This window comes from Nothobranchius furzeri, chromosome 4 (assembly GCF_043380555.1).
Source record: "Nothobranchius furzeri strain GRZ-AD chromosome 4, NfurGRZ-RIMD1, whole genome shotgun sequence".
NCBI lineage: Eukaryota > Metazoa > Chordata > Actinopteri > Cyprinodontiformes > Nothobranchiidae > Nothobranchius > Nothobranchius furzeri.
The window spans coordinates 12,982,181-13,009,780 of NC_091744.1; the positions used below are offsets into that span (position 1 = coordinate 12,982,181).

Here is a 27,600-nt window from a genome sequence, read left to right on the forward strand (position 1 = left end):
AACTGTAAACACAATTTTCTGTAATTATTGAATTTGAAGTTGATTAAAGTACAGCTAATCACGACGTACTAGCGGCATGAGCTGCCCTGTAAGACATCTTTTTAGTGACGTATGACAAACAGCTCTTCACTGTTTAGAGGAATTTAGATTTTTATGATGATTTATGACAAAATTCCTTAAAATGAATAACTGAACCTAGTTTATCTTGATGTAGATGGTAAAGTGTAGTGAAACAGCGTTAGGCTCAGTCGGCATAAGCAGCAGGGCCCTGCAGGGAATCGAACCCCGTCTCATTACTGAGAGTTCCGTTACCAGAGCCTTTTGCTTTGGGCGACCGGAGACGGTAAAGCAAAACCTGCATCAACAAAGCATTTAATGTTGGAACATAAATTCTGTCTTGAAGCAGGAAAAAAGAAACCGTCAGACTAAAAAATTTTTTCTAATTAAATTCATTTTAGTATTTTATAAACGTTTTACAGATTTAGAGCCTCCTTTGACTTTTATGCTTTTAGTTTACTTCTCGTTCTTTTACGATGTTTATCCGTTTTTTAGCCGCGGTCAAAAGCATCGTATTTTTGTTCTGCAGTGAATCTTAAAGTTATGTTGAATGTAAATAATCTGAGTCTTCATTGCTTTAATTCATTCACTGCCAATGACGACTAAAGTTGTCATTTGCATTTTTTTTTACTGTTTGAGCATCGGAACGAGTCGCCGCGCTGAGAGAACAAACATCTCAGCCCTGAAGTCGATCTTCATCTGCATATGTCACAGATCACATGATCAGGAAGCAACACATCCATGTGTTTGGAGATCGTTTTGGGCCGTTCCTGTAAAAAAAAGTGAGGCGCGAACCGGAAAAGCGTCTGCCGATCACAATTCGACAACGGATTATGAAAGAACGGATAACGCTCGAAACACGCAGCTTCTTCCTGATGTAAGAGGTGAGTCTCCTCTTTGTTTTGGTGTTTTTGGCGTCGACATCATGCTAGCGCGCAACGTTCTGTGACTCTTAAAAAAAACAGTAAAAACGGTGAGAAACGCTGGCAGCGAAGGCCGTTAGTGATCAGGAAACGGCTGGCAGTGAATGAGTTAATCATTTACATGTTTAGACTATATTTTATTAGCCTTTAATATTTTAGTATTTATTGTTTAACTTTTGTAAAAAGCTATTTTTAAACGCGTGCACATTTAAACACTAAAACCTTTGTTTGCTCCGTCTGTGTCAGAGCTCTGCTGTTCAGCTCCTTCCTGGTTCCTGCAGGACCACAAAGCCCAGAGAAGCTCAGTCCAGCAGGACGTGAGGACACAAACAGACATGGAGAGCTCCTCCTAAACCTGGAATCAAACTTTTCTACAGATTATTTAGAACAGTTTCTTGTGACAGAACAGTTAGTGAAACAGAAAGGACCTGATGAAGATGATGTTATCGTCCTTGTCTTTCATACGGATCAAAGATCACCCCAGCTTATGCTCATGTCACCAAGTAGACGTCCCATTTCTCACTAAGACCTGCTCTATCTGCTCTACCAGATTATCAGGAGCATCACTGTAGTTGTAGTTTTGCCTCCATCTTCCTGCCCTCCTTGGTCTCTTGTTTATCTTCTACCACCTCTCACCATCCATCTCAGGTGGGATCTTGTTTGCTCCGATGGCCTCTTGTGTTCCAGGCTTACATCTTTTAGTGAACGTTAGAATATCATGTACTAATATATATGCGTGTGTGTGTGTGTGTGTGTGTGTGTGTGTGTGTGTGTGTGTGTGTATGATGCTAAACCAGACTGCCTGCTCCATCAGATGAAAAGGAAATCCTCTCAGAACCCAAATAAAATAGAAGATTTAGCAACCAGACACAGAAGCCCAGGTGAAACCGTCCACATCAGCATCTCCAGTTCTACCAGCTCTAAAAACACACTTCTTAAATAATAAAACACTAAACTCAGCCAACGGATGAAGACGTCCTGGTGCCAGATGCTACCTAAGACATCACCAGTTCAGCTGACTTGATAAAACACTTGGTGACTAAAACAAACATCTGGTGACCTGGTAAAAAACAGTCCTGGTGCAACAAGCTACCTGAGACAAACCTTTCCAGTCGACCAGCTCAAGAAAGAAAGAAAGAAATAAATGATCTTCAGTGGTGCTGCACTGGAACAAAAAAATATCTCTAGTCCGAGTCGGAGTCGTCCCATCTTGGTCTCTTCGGTGGGATGTACGGGAAGCGCTCTCCAGTCCTCTTCTGGATGGATCCAAGGACCGAGGTAGAAGGAGTGGGTTCTTCTACATCCTGGACCTCTTCAGCGCTCCCGTGGGCAGGCCTGGGATCTTCTGGAAGCTCTTCCGGCGGGGCCGGAGGAGCTACCGCCAGCCAGAAGTCTTCTGGTGGTGGAAACTGCTGGTCTTCATCGCTATCCAGAACTGAGCTACCATAACCAGAGTCCACACTAGAAGCCATAAAATCTTCTAAAGCTGACCAATCTGAGCTACTGTCAGTCTCCTCCAACTCCTCATCTCTACGCAGACCCTCAAAAAAAGCAAACTCTACCTCCAACTCCTCATCACTACTCAGACCCTCAATAACAAACTCTACCACTTGTGAAGGAGCCTGTCTAAGATCCACAAACACCACATCATCATCAGGAATGTGAAGGGCTGGGTACCTACCTTCATCTTCATCGAGAATCCGGATGACGTCCTCAGGGACCCCTGCAGTCACGGGACGCTCCACGATGAAGATGCCTGTGAGGACAAAACAAGACACATTAAATCCACTTGTGTCATAAAACAGTTATGAAAAAGCTACAATGACTTGTTTACAATACAAGAGATGTGTGTCTGCATCTGCATGTGTGCACAAGACACACTTTACTAATCTGGTTGTTTTTGGGGTTTAACAGATTAAAACCGAGTTCTGCTTTTACTCAAAAAGTTTCCATTTTTAATTTATGTGATTGTTTATTATTTATGTTTCATGTTTATAGCTGATGTATTTCTAAAAGGATGTAATGTTTTACAGCTTGCAGACACAACACTGCTCAAATAAAGTTGTTTTAAAATGGGCTCTATAAAAATAAACAGAAGACTCATTAAACTGGTGAAAACTGTTTAAAATAGATTCAAACGGACAGAAATGCATTTATAAACCTGAGAACCAACTCAGAGAACACATCAAACTTTCTACTTGGATAAAACAGATGAAGTCCTTAAAGATCAAAGGTCTCTAGTTCACTCAGATTAATGGAAACAACTCATGTTCACCGATGCTAACAGGCCGAAGCTAAAGCTAGCTGTACGTTCTAGCATGTTCTACGTCATGACGTTTCATACCTGGTTCATCGTTGCTATGGTCACGAAAAAAATTTTCAATGTAAAATTGAACTAAATGGATTTGCTGAAACCAAATTGGTGGTTTTCTTTTAAGGGTCCTCTCTAGTATGATACAGTCATCCCACCGACCTGCTGGGACTCTCAAGATGCTGAGGCTGTGTGATGAGGTTGAGTCACAGGTCGGTGCTAATGTGAGAAACCTTTTGTCTCTATCCCGCTAAAAGAACCACATATTCAGCTTTTATTTTGCTTGCCCAGCTGACAAAAACCAACAAGCGCTCCTCGCGCTCACTCACCTCGCGGCTGTCCATCCTCTTTTATATCAATAATACAAAAGAAACCGACATGCCAGAACAAAACTAGTAAAAATATTTGATGTGTTCAAACTGTTCCAGGGGAATTTGAGCGTCACTTGTCCACAGAAAACATGTTTCACCTCCATAAAACACCAAATCTCGTCTCGTCTTCTTCCGCTATCGTGTCCAGGTCGCGGGGGCAGCATCCCAACTAGGGAGCTCCACACCGTCCTCTCTCCGGCCACCTCCACCAGCTCCTCCGGCAGGACCCCAAGGCGTTCCTGGGCCAGTTCGGATATGTACTTTCTCCATCGTGTCCTGGGCCGTCCAGGGGGCCTCCTGCCAGCAGGACATGCCCAAAACACCTCACCAGGGAGGCGTTCAGGAGGCCTTCTAACAAGATGCCCAAACCACCTCAACTGACTCCTTGATATGGAGGAGCAGCGGCTCTATTCCGAGTCTCTACCGAATGTCCGAGCTCCGCACCCTATCCCTAAGGCTGACCCAGCCACCCCGCGGAGAAAACTCATTTCAGACGCTTGTATCCGCGATCGTGTCCTTTCGGTCATTACACAAAGCTCATAACCACAGGGGAGGACTGGGCGGTAGATTGACTGGTAAACCGAGAGCCTTGCTTTCCGGCTCAGCTCCTTCTTCCCCACAACTGACCGGTTCAGCGGCCGCATCACTGCAGACGCTGCCCCAATCCGGCTGTCGATCTCGCACCCTCATCTCTGCTTTATGCGGACGATGTGGTCCTCCCAGCTTCATCAGGCTCCGACCTACAGCTCTTGCTGGGGAGGTTGCAGCCGAGTGTGAAGAGGCTGGGATGAGGATCAGCACCTCCAAGTCTGAGACCACGGTTCTCAATCGGAAAAGAGCGTTTGTCAACTCCAGGTCGGTGGAGAGGTCCTGCCTCAAGTGGAGGAGATCTCGGGGTCTTGTTCACGAGTAAAACACCAAATGTGATTTTAAAACACACATTCGGTCTCTCAAATACACAAATTTAACATTATAATAATGTTTCAGTAGTTTGTCCTTTAGGAAACATGAAATAAGTCAGATGGAGAATTTAACGGATGTTAGCTTACCGTGCTCCTCCCTGAAGACCAACATCGCTCTGGTAGGTTGGTTCTCGGGTCTTCTTCAGCTAGCCACAAACTTCTTCAGCGATTTCTGCTCTGCAGAGGTTCTCCAAGCTCGTCCAAGGGCTACTTTTGAAGCAAATCTCAAGAGACTCTCTCGACCAAGTGCTGCCTGCTCTAGCGCAAGTTCGAAAGAAAGACTTTTAAAAATTCGATGAGCTTTTATAGTCGAGCAACGTTCTAATTCTATGACGTATACACGCACATGCGTGCAACAGATTCCTAACCGTCTCTTTGCAGCAGGTGCACCCGAGAGGTCTCTCAGCCCTCTGGTGGACAGAAGCTATTACTGCAGCTGTTTTCGAACTGTCACTTAGCTAATTATGTAATAGCAGTGAGGACTTTTAGTGCCATTGTGCTTTTGTAATCTCCAGTTTGAATACATCAGATGTTTTGTATTCAAACAAAAACATGTTGTTTTCGTGACCATAGCAACGGACGAACCAGGTATGAAACATCATGACGTAGAACATGCTAGAACGTACAGCTAGCTTTAGCTTCAGCCTGTTAGCATCGGTGAACATGAGTTGTTTCCATTAATCTGAGTGAACTAGAGACCTTTGATCTTTAAGGACTTCATCTGTTTTATCCAAGTAGAAAGTTTGATGTGTTCTCTGAGTTGGTTCTCAGGTTTATAAATGCATTTCTGTCCGTTTGAATCTATTTTAAACAGTTTTCACCAGTTTAATGAGTCTTCTGTTTATTTTTATAGAGCCCATTTTAAAACAACTTTATTTGAGCAGTGTTGTGTCTACAAGCTGTAAAACATTACATCCTTTTAGAAATACATCAGCTATAAACATGAAACATAAATAATAAACAATCACATAAATTAAAAATGGAAACTTTTTGAGTAAAAGCAGAACTCGGTTTTAACCTGTTAAACCCCAAAAACAACCAGATTAGTAAAGTGTGTCTTGTGCACACATGCAGATGCAGACACACATCTCTTGTATTGTAAACACGTCATTGTAGCTTTTTCATAACTGTTTTATGACACAAGTGGATTTAATGTGTCTTGTTTTGTCCTCACAGGCATCTTCATCGTGGAGCATCCCGTGACTGCAGCGGCCCCTGAGGTCATCCGGATTCTCGATGAAGATGAAGGTAGGTACCCAGCCCTTCACATTCCTGATGATGATGTTGTGTTTGTGGGTCATGGTCAGGCTCCTCCAGTAGAGGCAGAGTTTGCTATTGAGGGTCTGAGTAGTGATGAGGAGTTGGAGGAGACTGACAGTAGCTCAGATTGGTCAGCTTTAGAAGGTTTTATGGCTTCTAGTGTGGACTCTGGTTATGGTAGCTCAGTTCTGGATAGCGATGAAGACCAGCAGCTTCCACCACCAGAAGACTTCTGGCTGGCGGTAGCTCCTCCGGCCCCACCGGAAGAGCTTCCAGAAGATCCCAGGCCTGCCCACGGGAGCGCTGAAGAGGTCCAGGATGTAGAAGAACCCAGTCCTTCTACCTCAGTCCTTGGATCCAGCCAGAAGAGGACTGGAGAGCGCTTCCCGTACATCCCACCGAAGAGACCAAGATGGGACGACTCGGAGGACTCTGACTCGGACTAGACATATCTTTTTCTTCCAGTGCAGCGCCACTGAAGATCATTTCTTTCTTTCTTGAACTGGTCGACTGGAAAGGTTTGTCTCAGGTAGCTTGTTGCACCAGGAATGTTTTTTACCAGGTCACCAGATGTTTGTTTTAGTCACCAAGTGTTTTATCAAGTCAGCTGAACTGGTGATGTCTTAGGTAGCATCTGGCACCAGGACGTCTTCATCCCTTGGCTGAGTTTAGTGTTTTATTATTTAAGAAGTGTGTTTTTAGAGCTGGTAGAACTGGAGATGCTGATGTGGACGGTTTCACCTGGGCTTCTGTGTCTGGTTGCTAAATCTTCTATTTTATTTGGGTTCTGAGAGGATTTCCTTTTCATCTGATGGAGCAGGCAGTCTGGTTTAGCATCATACACACACACACACACACACGCATATATATTAGTACATGATATTCTAACGTTCACTAAAAATGTAAGCCTGGAACACAAGAGGCCATCGGAGCAAACAAGATCCCACCTGAGATGGATGGTGAGAGGTGGTAGAAGATAAACAAGAGAACAAGGAGGGCAGGAAGATGGAGGCAAAACTACAACTACAGTGATGCTCCTGATAATCTGGTAGAGCAGATAGAGCAGGTCTTAGTGAGAAATGGGACGTTTACTTGGTGACATGAGCATAAGCTGGGGTGATCTTTGATCCGTATGAAAGACAAGGACGATAACATCATCTTCATCAGGTCCTTTCTGTTTCACTAACTGTTCTGTCACAAGAAACTGTTCTAAATAATCTGTAGAAAAGTTTGATTCCAGGTTTAGGAGGAGCTCTCCATGTCTGTTTGTGTCCTCACGTCCTGCTGGACTGAGCTTCTCTGGGCTTTGTGGTCCTGCAGGAACCAGGAAGGAGCTGAACAGCAGAGCTCTGACACAGACGGAGCAAACAAAGGTTTTAGTGTTTAAATGTGCACGCGTTTAAAAATAGCTCTTTACAAAAGTTAAACAATAAATACTAAAATATTAAAGGCTAATAAAATATAGTCTAAACATGTAAATGATTAAAGCAATAAAGACTCAGAATATTTACATTCAACATAACTTTAAGATTCACTGCAGAACAAAATTACGATGCGTTTGACCGCGACTAAAGAACGGATAAACATCGTAAAAGAACGAGAAGTAAACGAAAAGCATAAAAGTCAAAGGAGGCTCTAAATCTGTAAAACGTTTATAAAATACTAAAATGAATTTAATTAGAAATAATTTTTTAGTCTGACGGTTTCTTTTTTCCTGCTTCAAGACAGAATTTATGTTCCAACATTAAATGCTTTGTTGATGCAGGTTTTGCTTTACCGTCTCCGGTCGCCCAAAGCAAAAGGCTCTGGTAACGGAACTCTCAGTAATGAGACGGGGTTCGATTCCCTGCAGGGCCCTGCTGCTTATGCCGACTGAGACTAACGCTGTTTCACTACACTTTACCATCTACATAAAGATAAACTAGGTTCAGTTATTCATTTTAAGGAATTTTGTCATAAATCATCATAAAAATCTAAATTCTTCTAAACAGTGAAGAGCTGTTTGTCATACGTCACTAAAAAGATGTCTTACAGGGCAGCTCATGCCGCTAGTACGTCGTGATTAGCTGTATTTTAATCAACTTCAAATTCAATAATTACAGAAAATTGTGTTTACAGTTGCAGCAAAACGTCTGAACCCTATGTCGGAGTCCTACACACATTTTAAAGCCATGATATGAAATTTTTATATTTTAAAATTTTCTTGAGCCAGTGTGTGCTAAAATGGCCGTTAACAGCAGTGGTATGAAGTTCCCAGCCTGGAGGGCCGGTATCAAGCACGTTTTAGTTTTAACTCCGTTTCGACACACCTGATTTCAACCAGCAGGCGATTAACTCCTTAGCATTCCAGCGTCCCGCCCGAGGGACAAAACTCCATTGCGCTGGAAATTTACGGGGTTAAGCTTCTGCAGAGCCTGAACTGCTGCACAGGTGATTAAACCACTGAATCAAACATATTGGAGCAGAGAAACCACTAAAACCTGCTGGATACCGGCCCTCCAGGACCGGAATCAAATACTCCTGTTTTAGAGGGTTAATGAACAGCCACCCAGCACACATCGCACCCCTTTGGCCAGAATGTTCTACTTTCAACTCCAGACTGGCATTTGGCTCTGTTGGGACTTAAACAAATATTGAGCTGACATACCTGGAGCTGCAGTCTGCTTCCAGCACATCTCCTGCATGTTTTAAATCATGAACGCAGCTGATTTATAATATGTTTATTGCCAGACTTAAAGTCCATTTTAAAAGAAACATACAGATAAAAGAAAAAGATACAAGAAAAACACAAGAAAAGAAAGGATACCAATTAACATTGATACCAATAAAAGCCTATATAAAATCACAGGATATAACTGCAGTGGAGGTAAGGGACAACAAAACTAACTAGTTGAGATAAATCCACCCAAACATTTTAACCAGTGCATTCTCAGCCTAGACATATAACGAGAGCAGCTCACAGTGGGATTTGAGAGTGCGACTATAATACTGTTGGAAGACTCTTGCAGCCGTCTCATAAACTTGAACATTAAATTTCTTAGAAGTGCCTTAAATGTGCACACGCTCACAGAAACACACGTTTGACTAGCACTGCCTCCCCTGGGAATTTTGAGGAGGATTCTCGTTGCATCATTGTATGCCACTTGTAACCTGTGCAAGCTAGACTTTTTATAGAATGACCACAGATGTGCAGTATAGAGTGGTGTGCAGTATGCTTTAAATAATGCCACTTTAACAGGTTTGGAACAACAGCTGAATGTGTGTGCAATGGTGTTTGCTTGCACATATAGCTTGCAGCACTGCCTGTAAATATCATCATCGTCGCTCATATTGGCTGTGATAAAGTGTCCAAGATATTTTATCTGTTCACAGACTGCAAGACTGTTGCTGGACAACTTAAACACAGGAAAATTAAGCCTTTTATCCTGGGTGGTTCTGTAGGTTAGAACAACACTTTTGCTCGAGTTATATTTTAAATCATATTCCATTCCATACCCAGTAGTAACATCTAGGAGCTGCTGCTGCTGATTTGTTCAATTTAGTGATGAATCACTCATGTAGACACTGAGGGTGGTTTCCCAGGAGCACTACTCAGCCTAAAACAGCTCTGTACAGCGTGGTTTGAGTCAGCCCATCTGAAAGCAGTTTTGTTCCCACGCCAGCTCCATGAAGCCCCTAGCCAATCAGCGGCCAGAATCACGATACCGGCCCAACTCAGCCTTGCCAGGTACCTCAATGGAGCAGGCACTAAAAATAGGGGAGAAAATACCAAAGCGTGCCCTTGGAAACCGTGGTCGGGCTGAACTGCATCGGTCCGAGTTGCCCTGAGTAGTGTTCCTGGAAAAGCACCTTAACCCCGGCTTTCCACAGGAGCCGTCAGCAGCACGTTACTGCAGCAGCACGTCATAGCTGCTGATAGGAGCCGCTGTGGTCAACAGAACCTTTTCCACTGGAGCCGTCAGCAGCCGTCAGCAGTGCGAGTCAGCCGCGTCTCAGGAGCAGCATGTCGCAGCCTTTACGCGCCGGTTCTATTTTCTACGTGCGACGCCTCTGAAACGGGTCAAGTTCAACATTTTTGGGGAAGGAAAGACAGGAAATCGGACGCGGAAATGGAGCGAAGCTCCCGAGATTTTCAGAATAAAGAAACGTACTGCCTTCCGGTTGCTTTACTTTTAAAAATAGTTACTAACTGTGCGGCCCCGTGAGAAGTTATCACCTAGCTAGCGGTCTCCTTTGTTTTTCAGGTCCGTATTGGCGATTATAAAACGGACAGAACATAAAACACAAACATTTTGGAGCCATGTTGTAGTTTTCTCCTGCTTGTTGTTGTGTTTACTGACGAAGTCACTCGTGTGACTTCGCGCTCTGTCGGTGACAGCTGCTCCCCTGCTGCTTAGCGTCTCGTGGGAAGGGCCAGGCAGCAGTTTACGTGAGCAAGACGTGCTGCTGCAGTAACGTGCTGCTGATGGCTCCTGTGGAAACCCGGGGGTTAGGCTGCAGAACCAGGCATATCAGCTTTACTAACTCCAACAGACCTGACCGGCAATCTGAAGTTGCAAGTGTGGTATTCTGGCCACAGAGTGTTGAGGGTCTGAGTGACATTTCATTCACCATGTAAAGGGTCATTTTGGCACATGCTGGCTCAAGAAAATGAGTTCAAAATACGAAAAAGTTGTAAAGTATCACTTTAAGTTATCTTGGTGTCATGGTCTGGGGTGAGTCCTCCTCTCTCTGCTAAACCTTCTCTGAGCTTCTCCTGCAGGTGGGCGTGTCAAGGAGTGGACCAGCTGCAGCCCATCTGCTCATCAGTTGGCCAGGGACATATAAGCTGCTGGGAGACATCTTTATTCGCTGGATGATTAACTCAACTTTGGTATCTACGACTCCCGAGCCTGATTACTGAGTAATCCAAGTAGATATCGTCCAAGTCGTACTTCTAGCCAGATTGCTGGTTCCTGTGTGTTTTTCCAAGCTTGCCTGATTTTTGTAAGCTGCCTCTTCTCCAGATTTCCACCACCACCTTTCACACCGTCCTGCAACCTACCGGACCAGTCCCGCTGTCTCCCAGCCGCTCCCTGGCTGTCCGCTCCATACTGACCTTACCTTACCGGATCCTGCTCCCTATTCCGTGCTCAGCTCCTCCAGTCCTCCAGCAACCTGGAAAGCCAGTCTCCTGTGATCCAGCAAGCGTGTATTCTTAAATGTACTGAAAATGTCAAAAAGAGCTGGTGAGATTGCTTAAAGGGGTTTTGTGCAAAAATCTTCATTTTCCTGTTTTGTATAGACCACAAAATTGTTCTAACTTTAAAAATATATTCGTAACACGTCCCCTTTAACATGTGCTTTTGTAGCAGGAAGTCCTTTACAGTTCTCCAATCAGCCCCAAGACAAAATGCACATTGCCGTACATGAAGCATTAAAAAGGCAAAGCGAGGTTTAATTTATACATTTATTCTAATCACAACTGTACAGGAATGTATCGTCACAGCAGAAACGCAACCTAAACCTGACCGTGGAACAACAGCCGTCACAACACATCCAGAACTCCAACAGAAATGTACAGGCTCAGATCATTTCAACTCAACATTTAGATTCCTCTTGATTATCATCATAGTTGTTATTATTCACATAGAACTATCTGTCTTTCAAATAGATCTTTGTTTTAAAGAGCATAAAAATACAAGTGGACTTTTCACTAGGATGAAAACTGGTGGCTGATCCACCGCCTTGGCTTATATGAAGGGAAAACACTGAAAACTGGGGGCGTCGGGAAGAGTGAAGCCAACTTATTACAGCTTACCAGATTTTTTTGTTATTTTATGTATTTATATTAGCTCATACAAGGCTTTGCAGTAGTTACAGAAGGTTGCAGACATTTGGGGGTTAACTTTTAGGGTTAAATCACTTGGACATCACTGACACAAAGAGGCGTTGTCAAAGAAATCATGAAGCTGTTAAACAAAAGGAATAGATAAATACGAAGGCACGGAGATTTGCAGAATAAACACCAAATTTAGAAATAATTGTGATAAAAGAGGAAGACGAGATGGAGGTTAAGTTGATTAAAGGCAATTTTACTAACCAAACACTAGAGGGCGCTTTAGGAGCGCCTGTTTTAAACCTACCGTAAATCTTCTAATACAGGCCCGGGCCTGTATTTGACTCAAGCTCATCAAGCTCCAGGCCTTTATTGGAAGGAGGGCCAGTTTTAGAGGCAGGCCTCAATTTCTATTTGAGTAAAATGAACTAATGGTTCGCTGGAGTTTTTGACAATTAAAATTGCGCCCACATTTTCAAAGTTAAACTCATTTCTTTTAACAACAGTAGTTTCTGCTTCAGCCCTCTCCCCTCCCCCTGCGCAGTGGCCGCAAACTCACTGATGCGCCTGCAGCCTCTCGGAGTTCCTGCTGCTCTAAACATTAAAATAATTATTTCATTTTCTGTTCCTCACTTCTGATTACCTTCAATGGCGTCTGTTTGTTGCAACCACCAGGTACAAAAAATAACTTGTTTTTATTTGACTATTTTTCTGTCCTGTATCTGTTTATTATCTTCCTGCATCTCCTCTCAATCCTAAAGAAAAATTGCTACCTGGGTTCATATATATTCACCTTATGAGTTACCTTTGAACTGCAGTTCTAAAAGTTCTACCGACCGCAAAAACAGCGGAGTGCTCGACGGCCACATCAGTGAGGTGCGTCACCGAGGACAAAACAGGTGATTCGCCCTGATCCACAGCAGCGAAACGCATCAGGCACAAATAAAAGCATAAAAGACAGAAAACATAAAAGGAAATGAGCCGACATGAACGATCGCGTGTTAAATTAGTTTTTGAGGTGGCGACACCTAATTTGATAATGTTACTGTGGCCGTGCTCAGGACGCAGATGTATGGAGCGCGTCAACAATCAGAGCTTTGCATGCACAAGCTGGTTAAGGTTAGGATGGGGGTGAGGGGAAGGTTAAATTGCAAGAGGGTAAACGTCACAATTTGGTTAAATGTCCGTTTTACGGCGGGTATCAGTACCGACGCTCTGGCACAGCGCGTTGTCTCCAGACGTGCAGGAGCTCCTCACCTTCTGACAGCAGGCTGCTGTCTTTTCCGAGGACTGCATCTTGCCGGTCATTATCACATGACAGCGACTAGTTGATGACGGGCATAAAAAGTCACCATAGAGCGGTGAAGTCGACTAGTGACTAGTTCATACAACCCCTATTGCTCCCCAGAGTGTTCTGCAGCATAATCAGCACGTTCTCTTTGAACTTGATATCAAATTTTCGCCTCCTCTTTGTCTCCGCACCTGCCATGGTTAAAATTACCCTCGCGGTCTATCACTGGCAAATCAAAAGTGAGACGGATGACACAACCGCCCCCCGTACTTGCTTGTTACCACATTCCACCTGGCCACAATAAAAAAAAACGGGCCATTATTCACCTCCGCCAACTCCGACACCGGCCAAACTGTGATACCTGGCAGTTAATTAAATACAGGCTATCATTAGAGGATTTACGGTATGTGTGAATGTTGATTGGATGGGCTATATAAAGCCTTGAAATGTAAAGAAATATATTTTTGAAATCACTGTTGTGCGCCTCATGTGTGCTTTTTGTCAGTGTTGGTCTCTTATTATCATCAAGCATAAAACCTTCACGTGTAGAGATGAACACCGGCGATCTGATTTATGTGCAAGTGTCTTAAGAATTCATAGCTGGTCTGATCCTTAGCGTAACTACGTACTGTACGAGCAGGAGGACACTGACATGAGCAAAAAGCAGGGACTACGCACACGCTCGAAACAACAACACCAACAATAACAGCAAGAGCACCAACAACAACGTGAGAAGAGACGACACGCGGGTCAGGAAGTCCAGCGAACCACTGGCCTCCACTCGTACAGAGGAGAAACGGAGGCTACGACGCATCTGGAAAAATGAATCCTTTTGATATTTTAGAGGAGAGACGGACGCAAAGAGAGCGGTCTGTGTTTCAGTGTGCTTTTAAAAATCCTCATCAGAGCGTGTCGTGTTTGTTCATCTCTCTGTCTACTTGCCTTTGAGACAATTAGTGTGCTTAGTTTCTTCGTAAGACTGCATCCGAAAGTTTGTCTAAGCCAGCCTTTTTTGTGTTGAGATGAATTATTGTGCTTCTCGGTCCACGCAGCAGTCTGAGGCTGGGTGGAGGTAACGCGCTGGGCTGCAGAGGTCAGAGGTTGTGTGGGAGCAGCTTCCTCGCATCAGGAGAAGGAGCCAGAGCTACTGCACCAGATAAAGAGGACTCCCTCTTCAAGGCTACTCAGGAAGCACTTAACATGGGAGGGCCAGACGCTCAAACACGAGCTCCCCAAAGCGCCAGCATTTAGTCTTGGGAGCGCCGTCTTCTCACACACCTACATGTCATGAGGGATGGGTCAGGGGGAGGGGGGCTGGAGATCAGTCGAGCATTGCATCCAGTTGGTCTGCCAAGTCGTCAAACATGCTGCCGACGTCATCCAGGATAGAGACGGTTCCTTTTTGGCTGGAAAATTTTGAAAAAGAAAAATGGAATAATTAGCTTTTACTGAGGCTTCGATAAATATGCTGACAGAATCAATGAGTCAAGTGTGGAGGTGAGTTCCTCCACTGATGGAAAGCAGCTTTAAGATTCAGTTTATGGGTGACATTCACTATTTTCACACACACACACCTGACAAACTCAGAAACATACAATAGAGTCGACTAATTGTAAAGATCAACAAAAAGTAATGATAAATCCCAAAATAATAATATAAATCATGATTTTTGTTTATTGTTTATACTTAAAAAACTCATGTTTTACAATTGTTTTCATTTTATAGGAGAATGACGTTTTACAAAGACCAGTAAAGTACATGAGAAATCATGTTTTTATTAGGTGTCATGGCTGCCATGGAGCTTCATAAAGAAAGTAAAAATCGATTAGACCATCTGGACAATGACTGTTTTCTTCATTTGAGTTTTTTAGTTTTAGGTAATGTAAAGGGGGAAATCTGGAAGTAAAGATGATTTTCTAGATTTTTGCCCCTCATCCAGACCTAATTTCTGAAATTTCATATTAGACTTGTTTATTTCAGAAAACAAAAAGATAATGTGATGTGTTTTATTTACCCGGACATCCTATGTAGAGGATTCTATTTGATTCTACTCTCTAGCATGACTTCATACTCACTCATTTGGCTTGTCCTCCTCCTTTATTTTGTGCTCTACAGCCTGCAGAGCTGCAGCCAAGGAGGCGCTGGTCTCCTCCAAACGATTCTGAATCTCTCCCTCTTTCTCCCCTTCCTCCACGTGACCCACCATCTCCTCCTTCGCTCCATCCCTCCTTAAAGGCTTCCTCGGGTTCTGCCTCCTTCTCTCTCCTCCCCTCCTCTTCCTCCTCCACCTCCCTTCCTGCCAGGAGGTCAATAGTGAGGCCAGCGATGGAGGAGCGAGGAGGTTTGACGGGGTGAGGCGACGGAGTGGAGGGACTCTGAGCTGGAGACGGGGAAGTAGGAGGGAGTCCCGGAGACAGACAGGGGCCGGAGGGGGTGTCAAGAGCTGGAAGAGGGGCTACAGAGGAAGGCTTAGGGGCCGAGGTGGGACTGGCTGCAGCCGGGCTCATGGTAACTGGAGACGCTACAGCTTTGCCGGGTTTGGGAGCTGTCGGAGGCCCGCGAGGCTTCGGTGATACTGGAGGAGGAACGCGCTTTGGCTCTAGACAGAGAAAATGGCAGAAAATATTTTGAATTGAATTAAAACAAAACCAACTGGGTTATAGGTAGGGCCAGATTAACACTTTGTTGTACCCTGGGCAACAATATTAAAGGGCCCCATCATCACGACCCAAGGATCACCATAATATGGTCACATACAGAATATTTTACTGTAATATGCAGTAAATATACTCAATACTTGAATGCCTGACATCACATAACCCGCTCAGGGTATGTTTATGTTTATGCTTATTTACTTAGCAGATGCTTTTATCCAAAGGGACTTACAATTTATAACCTATAGGGCATGTTGTGATCTGTGGGAGAAACCGGAGTACCCGGAGGAAACCCACGCATGCATGGGGAGAACACGCAACTCCATGCAGAAAGGCCACAGCCGAGTTTCGAACCTGCGACCTCCGTGCTGCAAGGCAACAGTGCTAACAATTGCGCCACCATGCAGCCCAACCTTTGACCCACCTCGTGTGGATTGACCAATGAGGAGAGGTTCTTAACTTGAGGCCCTCTCTTCATTGGTCAGTCTGCATGAGATTGACTCTCAACCGCTCTCAACTGACGTTCAAAGTCGTAGGCAGCGAAGCGTCTCTGTGCAGTGCAAAAGCTCGGGTGGACAGTTTGTTTACGGTATTATAGGGTGACCATATTTCCATTTCCAAAAAAGAGGACAGGGGATCTGTGCCTATGACGTCACACTATGGCAACGCCACACAAACCATGTTGGGACCCATTTTTTGTAAGAACTAAATTAATATCAGATTCTGCCAATAAAAGGGCTCTAAAACAATTCATGTGTAAATATTTAGCATATTTATTACAAAATGTCATTTTCTGCTTTAGTGCTGCAACAAGGTTTTATTAATAAGAAATTATTATACCTTTTGTTTTACTACAGCATCGGTAAGCTTCCTGTGCACAGATTATTAAGGATGCTTGTTTCAGCTGTGAGATTAGACGATAGGATCAATGAAAAAATAAGTTGTCACACACTCCATGGAAACTTTCAGAGAATCCACAAATAGTGGCTTTCAAATGGTTTTGTTACTTTTTGCAAGTTTAGAAAAGCAGCAGATGAGACATCATGTCTGATAATTTAGTTCTATTTCGTCTAGTCTTAGCCCTTAAGCGAGCTGCTATTGGAAGGGTGATCTCAGCATCAGCCAATCATGAAGAGCTTAAATGTACGCCCACCACGTGGGCATCCCTTGTGGGTTATATAAGTGGAACGACCCCACTGTTCGCCTCCGTTTTCTCTTCACGCCAAGCTTAAGAGCTTCCTTTAAGAGCAATTATACAAGAAAAATCTACTCACCGACCATGTCCAGCGACGCCAGGATCTGCCCGGCCTGCCAGACGGGCTCCATCTCCAGCTGCGACCTGCACGCCAAGTGTAAGGTCTGTCTCGGGGCTCACCACGTTGGCCTGGCCTTGACCCCCAGGCCTCGTGCCCGTTTTGTACCGCTCTGCCCGTGGCTGAAAAGGTCCGCCGGGTCGAGTACTTCACCCCCACCACCGACGAGGAAATTCCGGTGGCTGCCATGTACTCGCTGGACAAAGCGTTACAGTTCTTCAACGTCGGCCAGGAGCCGGCTGGCTCCTACCGACTGGACGATGTCATCGACAGCAAGGAGTACGACGAAGCTGGCTGCCATAGCCCTTTTTCCCTCCGGTACAACATGGAGGTCGACCGCAAGGCTGGCTGCCATAGCTCTTCTTCCCTCCTGTACAACACGGAGGTCGACCGCGAGGCTGGCTGCCATAGCCCTTCTTCCTTCCTGTACAACACGGAGGTCGACGAGCCTCGTGAGGAGTACAACGAGGCTGGCTGCCGCAGCCATTATTCCCTCCTGTACAACAAGGAGGTCGACGAGCCTCGTGAGGAGCACGACGAGCTTGGCTGCCGTAGCCCCTTTTCCCTCCTGTACAACACGGAGGTCGACAAGCCTCGCTCAGCGGGTCCTTCTGCCCCAGTGTCTTCTCGCTCCTCCCTGCCAGCAGTTAGAGCACTGCTCCAGGAGCTGCCCACCACCATCTCTGCGGCTGCGGCCCGCAAGGAGCTAGCCGTTCCAGAACCGGCTCCGCCTGAGGCAGATGAATTGACGGGAATTTTTGGGGCGACGCAGACGCACTGTCCAGACCCCGTCTGGCCACGCTTCCCCGCTGCCATGAGCTGCTGGTCCGCCGCCTTCTCCGAGCCTGCCGGGTTCAAGGCGCCAATTTCCACATATGTGCCCATTACCAAGGTCGAGGGCTTCTCCGACCTGGGCTGGCCATCCGTTCCCTCACTGGAGCCGGACTTGGCTTCGCTGTGTGGCGTCGAGGCCAAGAACCACCTCGTTGGACCGCGAGCAGTTCCCTCTTCTAAGCATGACCAGCTGCTGAGGCAGCTCGCCGATCGCGCACACCAGTGCGCCTTCCAGACCGGCGCTGCAGGAAATAACATCGCCTTCTCGCCTTTGGCGTTCCCAAAATGGTGGAGGAGGTTGACGCTCCTGTCGAGTCAGAAACCATCATTACTAAAACTGCTGATGCCATCCTCAATCTGTGCGTGGCTGTACTCACCGGTTCTGCTCGCATTGCTGCCTGGCAGACCCTTATCCAGCGGGCCTTGTGGCTCAAGGCCCTGCCCTCCATTCCTGAACACCTGCACAGGGAGATGCTGGAAGGCCCCATCACCTCTGACGTTCTGTTTGGTCCCCATCTTACGAGCGTCATCGAGAGGGCTCAGACGGCGGCTGAACTTTCAGCCACGGTGCGAGACCTGGTCCACTCTCGGTCAGCCTCGCACTCCGGCCGTTCCCCCAGAGGATGGGACGAACGGCGAGGAAACTCCAGGCGCCCAGCTGCATGGCCAGCCCCACAGAGCCGGCCTCCCACTGAGGCGGGACCAGGGAGTTGGCGGCCAATGGTTCCGAATGAGTCAGCAGACACAGCCTTGGCAGTCTCAGTCACAGGAATCTCGCCGAAAACAACCACGAAAACGACTCGTTGGGGGAATGTGTGTGCTTATGACTAATGTTAACTCTGTGAATGATTTTGGTTTTGAAATAAAACCCAAAAAACGTCACATCGAGAGCACAGTCCTACAGTCCTCTGCAGAACCCTCTGCCGAATCCTCACACATGATGTTCCCCGCACCAAGCACTGCAGCACATCTGCATGTTCACACAGTCTGACTCGGTCATGTTACACGGCTTGCTGTAAGGGTGCGCTCCATTTGCGCAACGGCCCCAGCCTACGGCCAGGCCCGACTCATCCCGCTTCCCCCACAGCGTTGGGTGGGACGGGATGTCATGGTGCTGTCGCGACCACGAGCAAAGCGTGCACGTTGCGCGGCTCCATCCGCTGGCACTTTGTCGTTCCCATGCACGGGCCCGGCTCCCACTCGTCCTTCATCCTTGGACTCCACGCTCTGCGGTGCGGATCAGCCTCTTCCAGCTGTTTCACACTCGCCCTTTCGAGCACAGCCCTCCATGGGTCGCTCCCAGTTCTCTGGTACAAGCGACGGCGGTAAGGGCGCGAACCCAATCCTCACGTGACCTCGAGCACACGTCCGCTGTCGAAACGCGCGCACGAATGCCTCCCTTTCGGCTACTCGCTAGCCCAGCACACTTTCTCCAAATGTCTGGAGACCGCGCTGCAGCCACTGCGCACGGCGGGAACGAGGGTTTTATTTTACTGGGACGATCTGCTCCGATGCCCCTGGTCCGAGGACGAGGCGTCAGAGCAAACCAGGAAATTAACAGAGCATCTGTCAACCCTGAGGTTTTCTATAAACTGGGGGAAGAACTCCATCCTTCCATCCCAGTCAATTGTGTTTCTCGGGGTGGAGCTGAACGCCTCCCTAATGAGAGCACGTTTGTCGCCCGTGAGAGCGGCAGATCTCACCACGGTGATCTCCCGCGTGCAACCCCGCAAGATCGTGAGAGCCCTGTTAGTCATGAGACTTCTGGGCATGATGGCTGCAGCCCACTCGGCGGTGCTACTAGGGTTGTTGCGCTCGAGGCGCCTGCAACGCTCATCCGCCTCCGGGTACACCCGATACGTCAGAAGAGACGTATGTTGAGGGTTCCCCCCTCAGTGGGCGGGGGTCTCGCTCACTGGGGGAACCCCTGCATCCTCTCACACGGGTTCCCATCGGAAGTCCTACGTCACACGTATCTGTGTTTACGGATGCGTCACTGTCTGGGGTGGGGGGCACGTGCTTGTCCCATACGGCGGCAGATCGCTGGCCCTCCCACACGCACGAGCACATAAATGTGTTGGAGCTTATGACAGTGAGGAATGCGCTCAGACACTTTGCTGCCCTTCTCGATGGCCGTCATGCCGAAGTTCACACAGACAGCCAGGTGGCGACAGCCTACATAAATCGCCAAAGGGGAGTTCGATCCCTCCCACTATTGCGCGTAGCCAAAGGTTTACTGTGTTGGGCACATGTCCACCTGCTGTGCCACCTACATTCTGGGGATCCTGAATGTAGCGGCAGACATCCTGTCGAGAGGGGTCCCCGCGACTCCGACTGGCGTCTGCATTCCGCACATCTGGATAAAGTTCGGGGAACTGTCTGTGGAGCTGTTCACGGCTCACGAAAACGCTCAGTGTCGCCTGTGGTTTTCCCTGAGTCCCCGGGACCAACCCCGTTTGGGGCGGACGCCTTCTCACACCAGCCCTGGCCTCGAACGCTCCTGTATGCGTTTCCACCAGTCCCTCTGATTCCCCGTCTCCTGGACCGAGTTTGGTCAGAACAGCTCTCGGTAATTCTGGTGGCTCCCAGACGCCTGTCCGCGTCATGGTTTCCGGACCTGCAAGCGCTACTGTCCGGCTCCCCGTGGAGACTCCCACGAAGGGAGGACGCCCCTCCCCAGGCGGATGGGAAAATCAAACATCCTCCAGAAATAGGCCAACGGCTGTAAGTCTGGCCACTGAGCGGTCACGCTTAGGGGTCTGTTTCTGGGCTGCCGCATGATGTGGTCACCACGATTCAGAGTGCGCGGGTGCACCATCACATCTTATGCTGCTAAATGGGCAGCTTTCCAGAAATGGTGCACAGAGCGGAATTTTCAAGCGCTCTCCTGCCAGCTGGCGGATGTCCTATCGTTTCTACAGATACTGATGGACAGGGGACTCGCATTCAGCACTATTAAAACATGCTGCAGCTATCTCATCCTGTCACCAGGATTTTGGTGATGGGTCTGTTTTCAGTCATCCCCTCACAAAACATTTTCTAAAAGGTGTCAGAAGGAACAGGCCTGTGTCCCGCCCGCTAGTTCCCCAGTGGGATCTAACGGTGGTTCTGCGTGGCTTATTTGAAGCCCCATTTGAACCCTTGGACCAGGTCTCACTCAAGTTCCGGTCACAACTGCCTTGCTGCTGGCACTGGCATCAGTCAAGAGAGCGAGCGACCTAACTCGCCCTCTCAGTGGCTCCCGCATGCCTCAGGATCCGGGAAGATGGAGGGTCTGCTGTTTTATGCCCCAGCCTTTGTGCCCAAAAACATTAATACTTCCTTCAAATCCAGGTCAATTTTCATTGGCTGAACTTTTTCCTCCTCCCCATAATTCTGATGAGGAGGCGACTTCCCATCTTCTCTGCCCGGTGCGCGCGCTCGCACGATATGTGTCACGCACTTCAGGGATTCGCCGCTCACAAAGCATGTTTGTGCACTACAGGGAGTCTTCCCTTGGGCACGCGCTGTTGGCCCAGCGCCTTTGACTCTGGCTATGTGACGCCATTTCACGCTTACACATCAGCAGGGCAGGATCCCCCTGAGACACTCAGGGCTCACTCAGCCAGAGGGATTTCCTCTTCTATGGCGCCCCACAGTGGTGTGTCAATGGAATTCATTTGTCAGGCTGCTTCATGGGCTTCACCCAAGCCCCCACAATGCCGCTCTAAAAATGGTCCCATCCCGGAAGTAAGAAAAATTGCAGTTCCACCCTCATCCGCTGGGGGCTGGTGCCAGAAGCGAGCAAATCCTCATTGACTCCCATGTTAAAAATGCCGATTTCACAGCAGAAATAAACATGTTTACAGCCTGGTACCAAAACATGTTTTTTGTCTAAATTATCTAGTTTATACTCATGACAACTCTGAGGGGGGTGAATTTTTTTCTCACTCTTCTGTTTAAGTGTATTGAAAGCCTAAAATTCTGTATAATTAATGAGCATCCGACACACGTGACCGCCGCCACAGACCCACGTGACCACAGAGCTAGCTCCGTGGAAAGGCCTCAGTACAGCCTCGGTCTGGCTTGGAAACTGCTCCGGCATTTTGAGTCTCTGTGTTTGTGTATTCTTCTTTGGATATTATTGGTGCAATTGTTGGACAAAATGACTTGCAGTGGTATTAATTGCACTAATAGAGCGTCCAAGGAGTCTCCACTTCATTTTTTTCGGTAAGTTAAAATCTATATTCGTATTTATGTCACTGCCACCTTTAAACTAGCTGAGTTTACCGAAGTAGCTAGCTAACTATCAGTTTAACATGTAGCATGTACTGTTTAACCATGAAATTTAAATGTAAAATACGGTAAAATAATTAATAGGGCATATTTAGATGGGTAATAGGGTAAAACCCAGTGCATTTAAGATAAAAATGGGTTGAAATATGACGGAGCGCTAAGAGGGAGACTTCTGTGTCCATTCTTCCATCCGGTAATCCCCAGCGGTCAGGCCAGGCAGCCTGACCGATCCGGCGCCTACTTGCTGCGCGGTCTGACCGCTCGTGGAGTTTTTCATGTCTGACTTTAACCGCATCTAATACTGTATTACGGCGTGAGCGCAACAGCGACAACTTAATATCGATGTGTAAGCAGCCTGAGTGGTAGGGTGTTTTCATCTGAACCCTTAAAACCTCCAGCAGGCTATGCTGCACTATTGACGTGTTAGCGCGCGGCGCTAACAACTTAGCAACGTGACATGTCTCTGAGAAAGCGTAAAACACGGACGCTTCTTCTGAAGCGGAAAATAACACCTCTTCTTAAGCAGAGCAGGATGTCGCCTCGGCTCGTTCACGGCCGAGCCGGACTGAGCTCGATAACATTGACCAAGCACAGCCACTGGGTCGTTGTAGCTGCCACCAGGCCTGCTGAAGGAACTCCAGCGGGTTTCATCAGACTCGTAAAGTTTCTTGTTTTTGCTGGGGATTTCTGTATTTTACCGCTCCCTCCTGCAGTCTTCCCCTATTAAAATTTAAAATGTGTAACTTTATGTATTGTGATGAATGACTAATATTCATGTAAAACTAAAACGTTAGGCATTTAGGGGGAAAAAACAAAATAATAAACATTATACAGATGTCAAATAAATCAAACTGTAATTAAACTATATATTTTCAAAGTCATATAGACAGCATGATGGTTTGTGTGATCCGCGCGGTTTCACTTACACCCCTTTAATGATCAGGCTGTTTTTTATTATTTTTATCAGCTGATAGCAGTTAAAATTATGGTAAAAAATACTTTTATCTGTTTTTGATAACTTAATGCCCAGGAAGAGCATCTTCTCTAGACATTAAATATAACCCAAATGTTTTATTATGAGCAGATCTGATGAAGGTGTAGACAAGCAGTCTACAAAGTAAAACTTGTTTAGAGTCCAAACTCTTACTAAAGCTTTTGAAAAGAAAAAATGGTTGAATTTTGAGAAATATCCACAAAAGGGGAGCGAGACCTCTGAAAAATGTAAATTTTCTCTGAATTCATAGAATAATGTGAAGATTCTGGGAAAAGTTGGGATTCTGAGATTAAAACGTAAATCTTTCTTATCATAATTCTGGCAGTTTTTGTGTCCTTCTGCTGTGGAAAGTCGTGCAACATGAAGATACTGAGAAGATGCTTACAACCTGTATTTTTATTCCATCCATAAATAAAATCATGAGCTATTTTTTTAATCCAAATTTGATCCAAAGGGCCATCGTTGGTTCCAGACCCGTTCTAGAACATTCCTCTAATCTTAAAGTCATCATCAGTTTCTTCCTTTTAACAAATATTTATTTGTTCAAATATTTAATATTTATAACTGGAATATTTGTTCCTCCCTCTCCCACTGCAGTTAGTCCTGTCCTGCAACCCTGTTTTTGCAGCTTAGTGAAGCCAACCATCACTAACCTGGGGGTGGTTTTGGACCCAGAGATGCGGATGGACTCCCACATTAGCCAGGTGGTTAGATCCTGCTTTTCCCGGCTTTGCCAGCTACCAAAGATGAAGTCCATCCTGAAAGACGTGTCATATTTTCTCCCCAAGCCGGACCTGACCGTCATGTATCGGTCCAAAATAGTGTGATGATATTGTGTTTTTTGTACATAACAGACTTTTTAACAGACAAATTTGTCGCATTCTCCTACACCTCTTCACGGGCTCGCCACAGTAAATATTCTATTTGGCGAGAGATAAACTTTATTGTATTTATCCTAGTGAATCTATAATTAAACGGGTAAACTAGTAGCACCACATCCAACATCAAAGAAAGTAAAATGTTACTATCAGGAGAGGGATAATGTTTAAGTGGTTAGCAGCAGTGTGCTAGTCGATGGCCCCCTCCATGAGGCCACCACAGCTCAGCAGAACGTCGTTGTAGCTTCTTCTGGGGGGAAAAACACTTTGAGAAAAAATAAAGTTAACAGCTGAAATAGCAGGAAAGAATACAGTTAAAGAGCAGATTGTAGAAGAAAGAAACCCCTGGGTTAAACTGGTCTGTCTACTGCATAATGCTGAACTCTAACATGTGTCCTCAGGGAAGGACCTGATTGGTGTCCAGAACCTGCTGAAGAAGCACCAGGCTCTGCAGGCTGAGATCACAGGTCATGAACCTCGCATCAAGGCTGTCACCCAGAAAGGAGAGACCATGGTGGAAGAAGGTAGAGCAGGTCTGGTCCTGACATGTTTCTGAGGTGTCTGCAGGTTCTGGCTCACTTTTTTTGGGTCCAGGTCACTTCGCTGGTGAGGAAGTGAAGACTAAACTGTGGGAGCTTCATGGACGTTGGGACACGCTGAAGGCCAAGGCGTCCCAGAGGAGGCAGGACCTGGAGGACTCTCTGCAGGCCCAGCAGTACTTTGCGGATGCTAATGAGGCCGAGTCCTGGATGAGGGAGAAGGAGCCCATCGTTGGAAGTCCAGACTAAGGGAAAGACGAGGACTTGGCCGAGGTATGGAAGTCCCTTCCTGAGAAACTCCAATCGCTTTTCTTTGCTCTCTTTCCAGTCCTTCATAATTAGTGTTTCTGTATTTGTCATTTCCTTCGGTTGTCAACCAGACGTCGTTGCTCGTTTGAGCGTCTCATGGGTTAGGGGTAGAAGTGCTGGCCTCGCACAGGAAGTGATGACAAACGTGTTCCCGTCGCTCTTATTTCAAACGGTTTACAAGCTGTGATGTGTGTTCCCGCTGCAGAGCAGCCATGACACGTGGCAGCCGGCAGAAGGCTCACGCTTTTCCACTAAACACCCGCAGAGCTGCGTCTGCGGTGAACTGAGCAGGGTTTGTTTTACGGTGGCGGATCCGATTGGACCATCGCTGCGAGAAAGCTCCACTTGTGTCAGACGAGCTGAAGGTTCTGATGTTCTGCTCCACAGGCTCTCCTGAAGAAGCACGAGGCCCTGATGTCGGACCTGTCGGCTTACGGCAGCAGCATCCAGGCCCTGAAGGAGCAGGCCCAGTCCTGCAGGGTGAGTTCAGAACCCTCGGCCCGTCAGAACATTCTTATCCACCACGTTCTAACACCAGACCTGTTAACCCGAACGCAACAAGGTAATCAGCAGGTGCTTTTGTCCTGCAGGACCTGAAGGCCAACGAGTCCCGCCTGAGGGACATCAACAAGGTGGCATCTGAACTGGAGTCAGAAGGTCTGATGGCTGAGGAGGCTCCTATGGTTCAGGCTCAGGTGAGCGTCACCTGTCTGCAGCAGCTGGTCCCTCTCACTTCCTGGTTTAACTCTGCTCGTCTCTGTTTGTAGCAACAAAAACATCTGGGTTCTGCTCCTGGAAAGGTGCATGTTGTCCTCCGCCTCCACCAGAACCAGACGTGGTGTTTATGTTACCACTCATTTGTTTGTTTGTTTGTTTACAGGATGAAGCCGACTCTAACACGGCGTCACCCTGGAAGGTGAGTTCATTCAGCTGATCAGAGGTCACCTCTGATGGCAGCAGTCACGGCCGACCGTGCTGACATCACACAGGAATTCAGGTGACCCGGCAGGCACCAGGTGCTGGTGAAAGTGGGGACATGTCAGCTGGTTGCCATGGCTACAGTTATCTTTATGCATCTGTATGACTGCTGACTGGTGTGTGTTTCCTGTGACCTTTGACCTCAGACCGTACGGTTGGGCGTTCAGACGACGGCTAACTTTAATTCCATCAAGGTAAGAGGAAGCTCTTCCCTTCCTGTCTGAGCGATCCGTCTCCAGGTTTCTTCGTCCGGCGTCCAGCCCGCTGGCGTCCACCTTCATCTCACCTTCATCTCATCTCACTTCATTTATAGTGCAATACTTTCACATTATCATTTTCCCACACTTCTGTATACCTGTATTTTTTTGTTTTTCAATAAAGAATGACAAATTATTTAAGTTTGGTTTTTGTTGCACACAAATATATATCTGTAAAAAATATCTACAAAGCTAATGTTTACATAACAAGTATGATTGGGTTTTGCAATACGGCACTCAAGTTTATTTTAGTAAGATTTTCAAACCAAGTAAAGTTAGTAAAGAACACATTTCTATTGTCTGCTAAGAAACTGTTGGGATTTAAAATGGGCCTGTTGTACAAATAACTTGTAAATGATTATTCCTCACTTTTGTCTTAACCAAAGAAATTCCAGTAATTGAGCAAAAACATTTATTTTTAACACTACAGTTTATAAAACAGGGCGCAAAGTGTCGGCACATGTATGTATGTCGATGGTCCACCCCAACCGAACCAGGAGACACAGACGTCAGGGAGGCCAAGGTTGTCTCTGCAGCTCTCTGGGCACCACGCCTCACTCAGCTGTCTCCAATGATCCAAATGGCTATGGAGGAAAAAATAACAGGTTTGGCCTAGCTGTTTAAAGTACAAAACCATTCATGAAGTGGTCAAGACAAGTACTTGGTACTTACACTTGCTGCTTTGTGTAGCTGACGTTGACACACAGGCTGCCATGGTGACCTTTTAATAGATCTAAGAAAAAAATGTAATAAAAGAATGAAACTTAAAAACTCCCAGACCTCATGTCATATTTACTAATCAGCTATGGCTGATTTGTTTGGATCACAGTGAGTTACACTAATTCTAATATATTTTTATTTCTATTATACATACATACTTTTTAACTGTTATTTTCACATGACTGTTATCAGGCTCTCTTGTTCTGGTTCTGATGATAACTCTGTCTTCCAGTAAGTTATCTTGTGCTTACTTCATCTGTAGAATGTCTCTTTACTTTTGGTAAATTGTACTGAGTCCAGAATAAAGACTAGTTGGCTGTACAAGATACAAACAAGTATTACGTTTTGGAAATATATGAAACACCGCCAGCATCTGTTAGAGCCTGTGGCGGGGTGCTGAGGGCCGGCTCCAGCCCAGGAATGAGCTCTACACGTCGGCCGGGAGGGTTTGAAACACCGCCATCCTCTCCTCTGCTGGCTGTTCATTCTGTTATGGTTACCGGTGCTTGTGTTGCAATGTGAAACGCTTGGTCTCAGATTTTGTAAGAAAGATAATAAAATATCCCCCCAAAATACGACTTAAATATATTTTCTCTTCTTCATGATACATTTAATGGCTGGTGCGACTCAGGAGTGATAGCGCCGAAAAAAACTGTACTGAAAACTTGCTCAAAGCAAAATGTATTCATTACGGAAATAAATTATAAACTTACCGATTTAAAACTTTTTTAATACAGGTACTTCTCACGAACAGGCGCAGAAAACCTCCACCTAAACTCCGTGTGAGGTTCAGGTCGATGGGTGTTCCAGTTAGCTCCGGTTGGGTTGAAGCTAGGTGGCTACATCCGTTAGCTCG

General features: G+C 46.3%; 2 protein-coding genes across 5 annotated transcripts in view; one reads left to right on the top strand and one right to left on the bottom strand.

Moving 5' to 3' along the window:
* LOC129159787 (spectrin alpha chain, non-erythrocytic 1-like) overlaps positions 1-26,159 on the top strand; it is a 175,444-nt gene extending 149,285 nt beyond the window's left edge. Inside the window, exons 1-6 of one of the 4 annotated variants that reach the window (XM_054736986.2) lie at positions 24,155-24,465; positions 24,536-24,753; positions 25,177-25,269; positions 25,380-25,484; positions 25,557-25,705; positions 25,914-26,159. In XM_054736986.2, the coding sequence (XP_054592961.1) occupies positions 25,204-25,269; positions 25,380-25,484; positions 25,557-25,705; positions 25,914-25,965 (372 nt within the window). In that variant the 5' untranslated portion in view covers positions 24,155-24,465; positions 24,536-24,753; positions 25,177-25,203 and the 3' untranslated portion in view covers positions 25,966-26,159. The other 3 variants (XM_070550111.1, XM_054736987.2, XM_070550110.1) reach the window with 3 other exon arrangements.
* Positions 14,810-17,143, bottom strand: LOC129159786 (uncharacterized). Its single transcript, XM_070550108.1, has 2 exons — positions 16,922-17,143; positions 14,810-15,592 (listed from the first exon to the last, which is right to left on the bottom strand). The coding sequence occupies exons 1-2, from the start codon at positions 16,971-16,973 to the stop codon at positions 15,069-15,071; spliced, it is 576 nt and encodes a 191-aa protein (XP_070406209.1). The 5' UTR covers positions 16,974-17,143; the 3' UTR covers positions 14,810-15,068.
* Positions 26,160-27,600: the final 1,441 nt, after the last annotated feature.

Excerpts from the sequence above, each read along its gene's own strand:
- LOC129159786 (XM_070550108.1), bottom strand. The coding sequence starts at position 16,973 with ATGGAGCCCGTCTGGCAGGCCGGGCAGATCCTGGCGTCGCTGGACATG. Across the intron at positions 15,593-16,921 it reads GGCGTCGCTGGACATGGTCG|AGCCAAAGCGCGTTCCTCCT; the intron begins GTGAGTAGATTT and ends TTCTCTGTCTAG.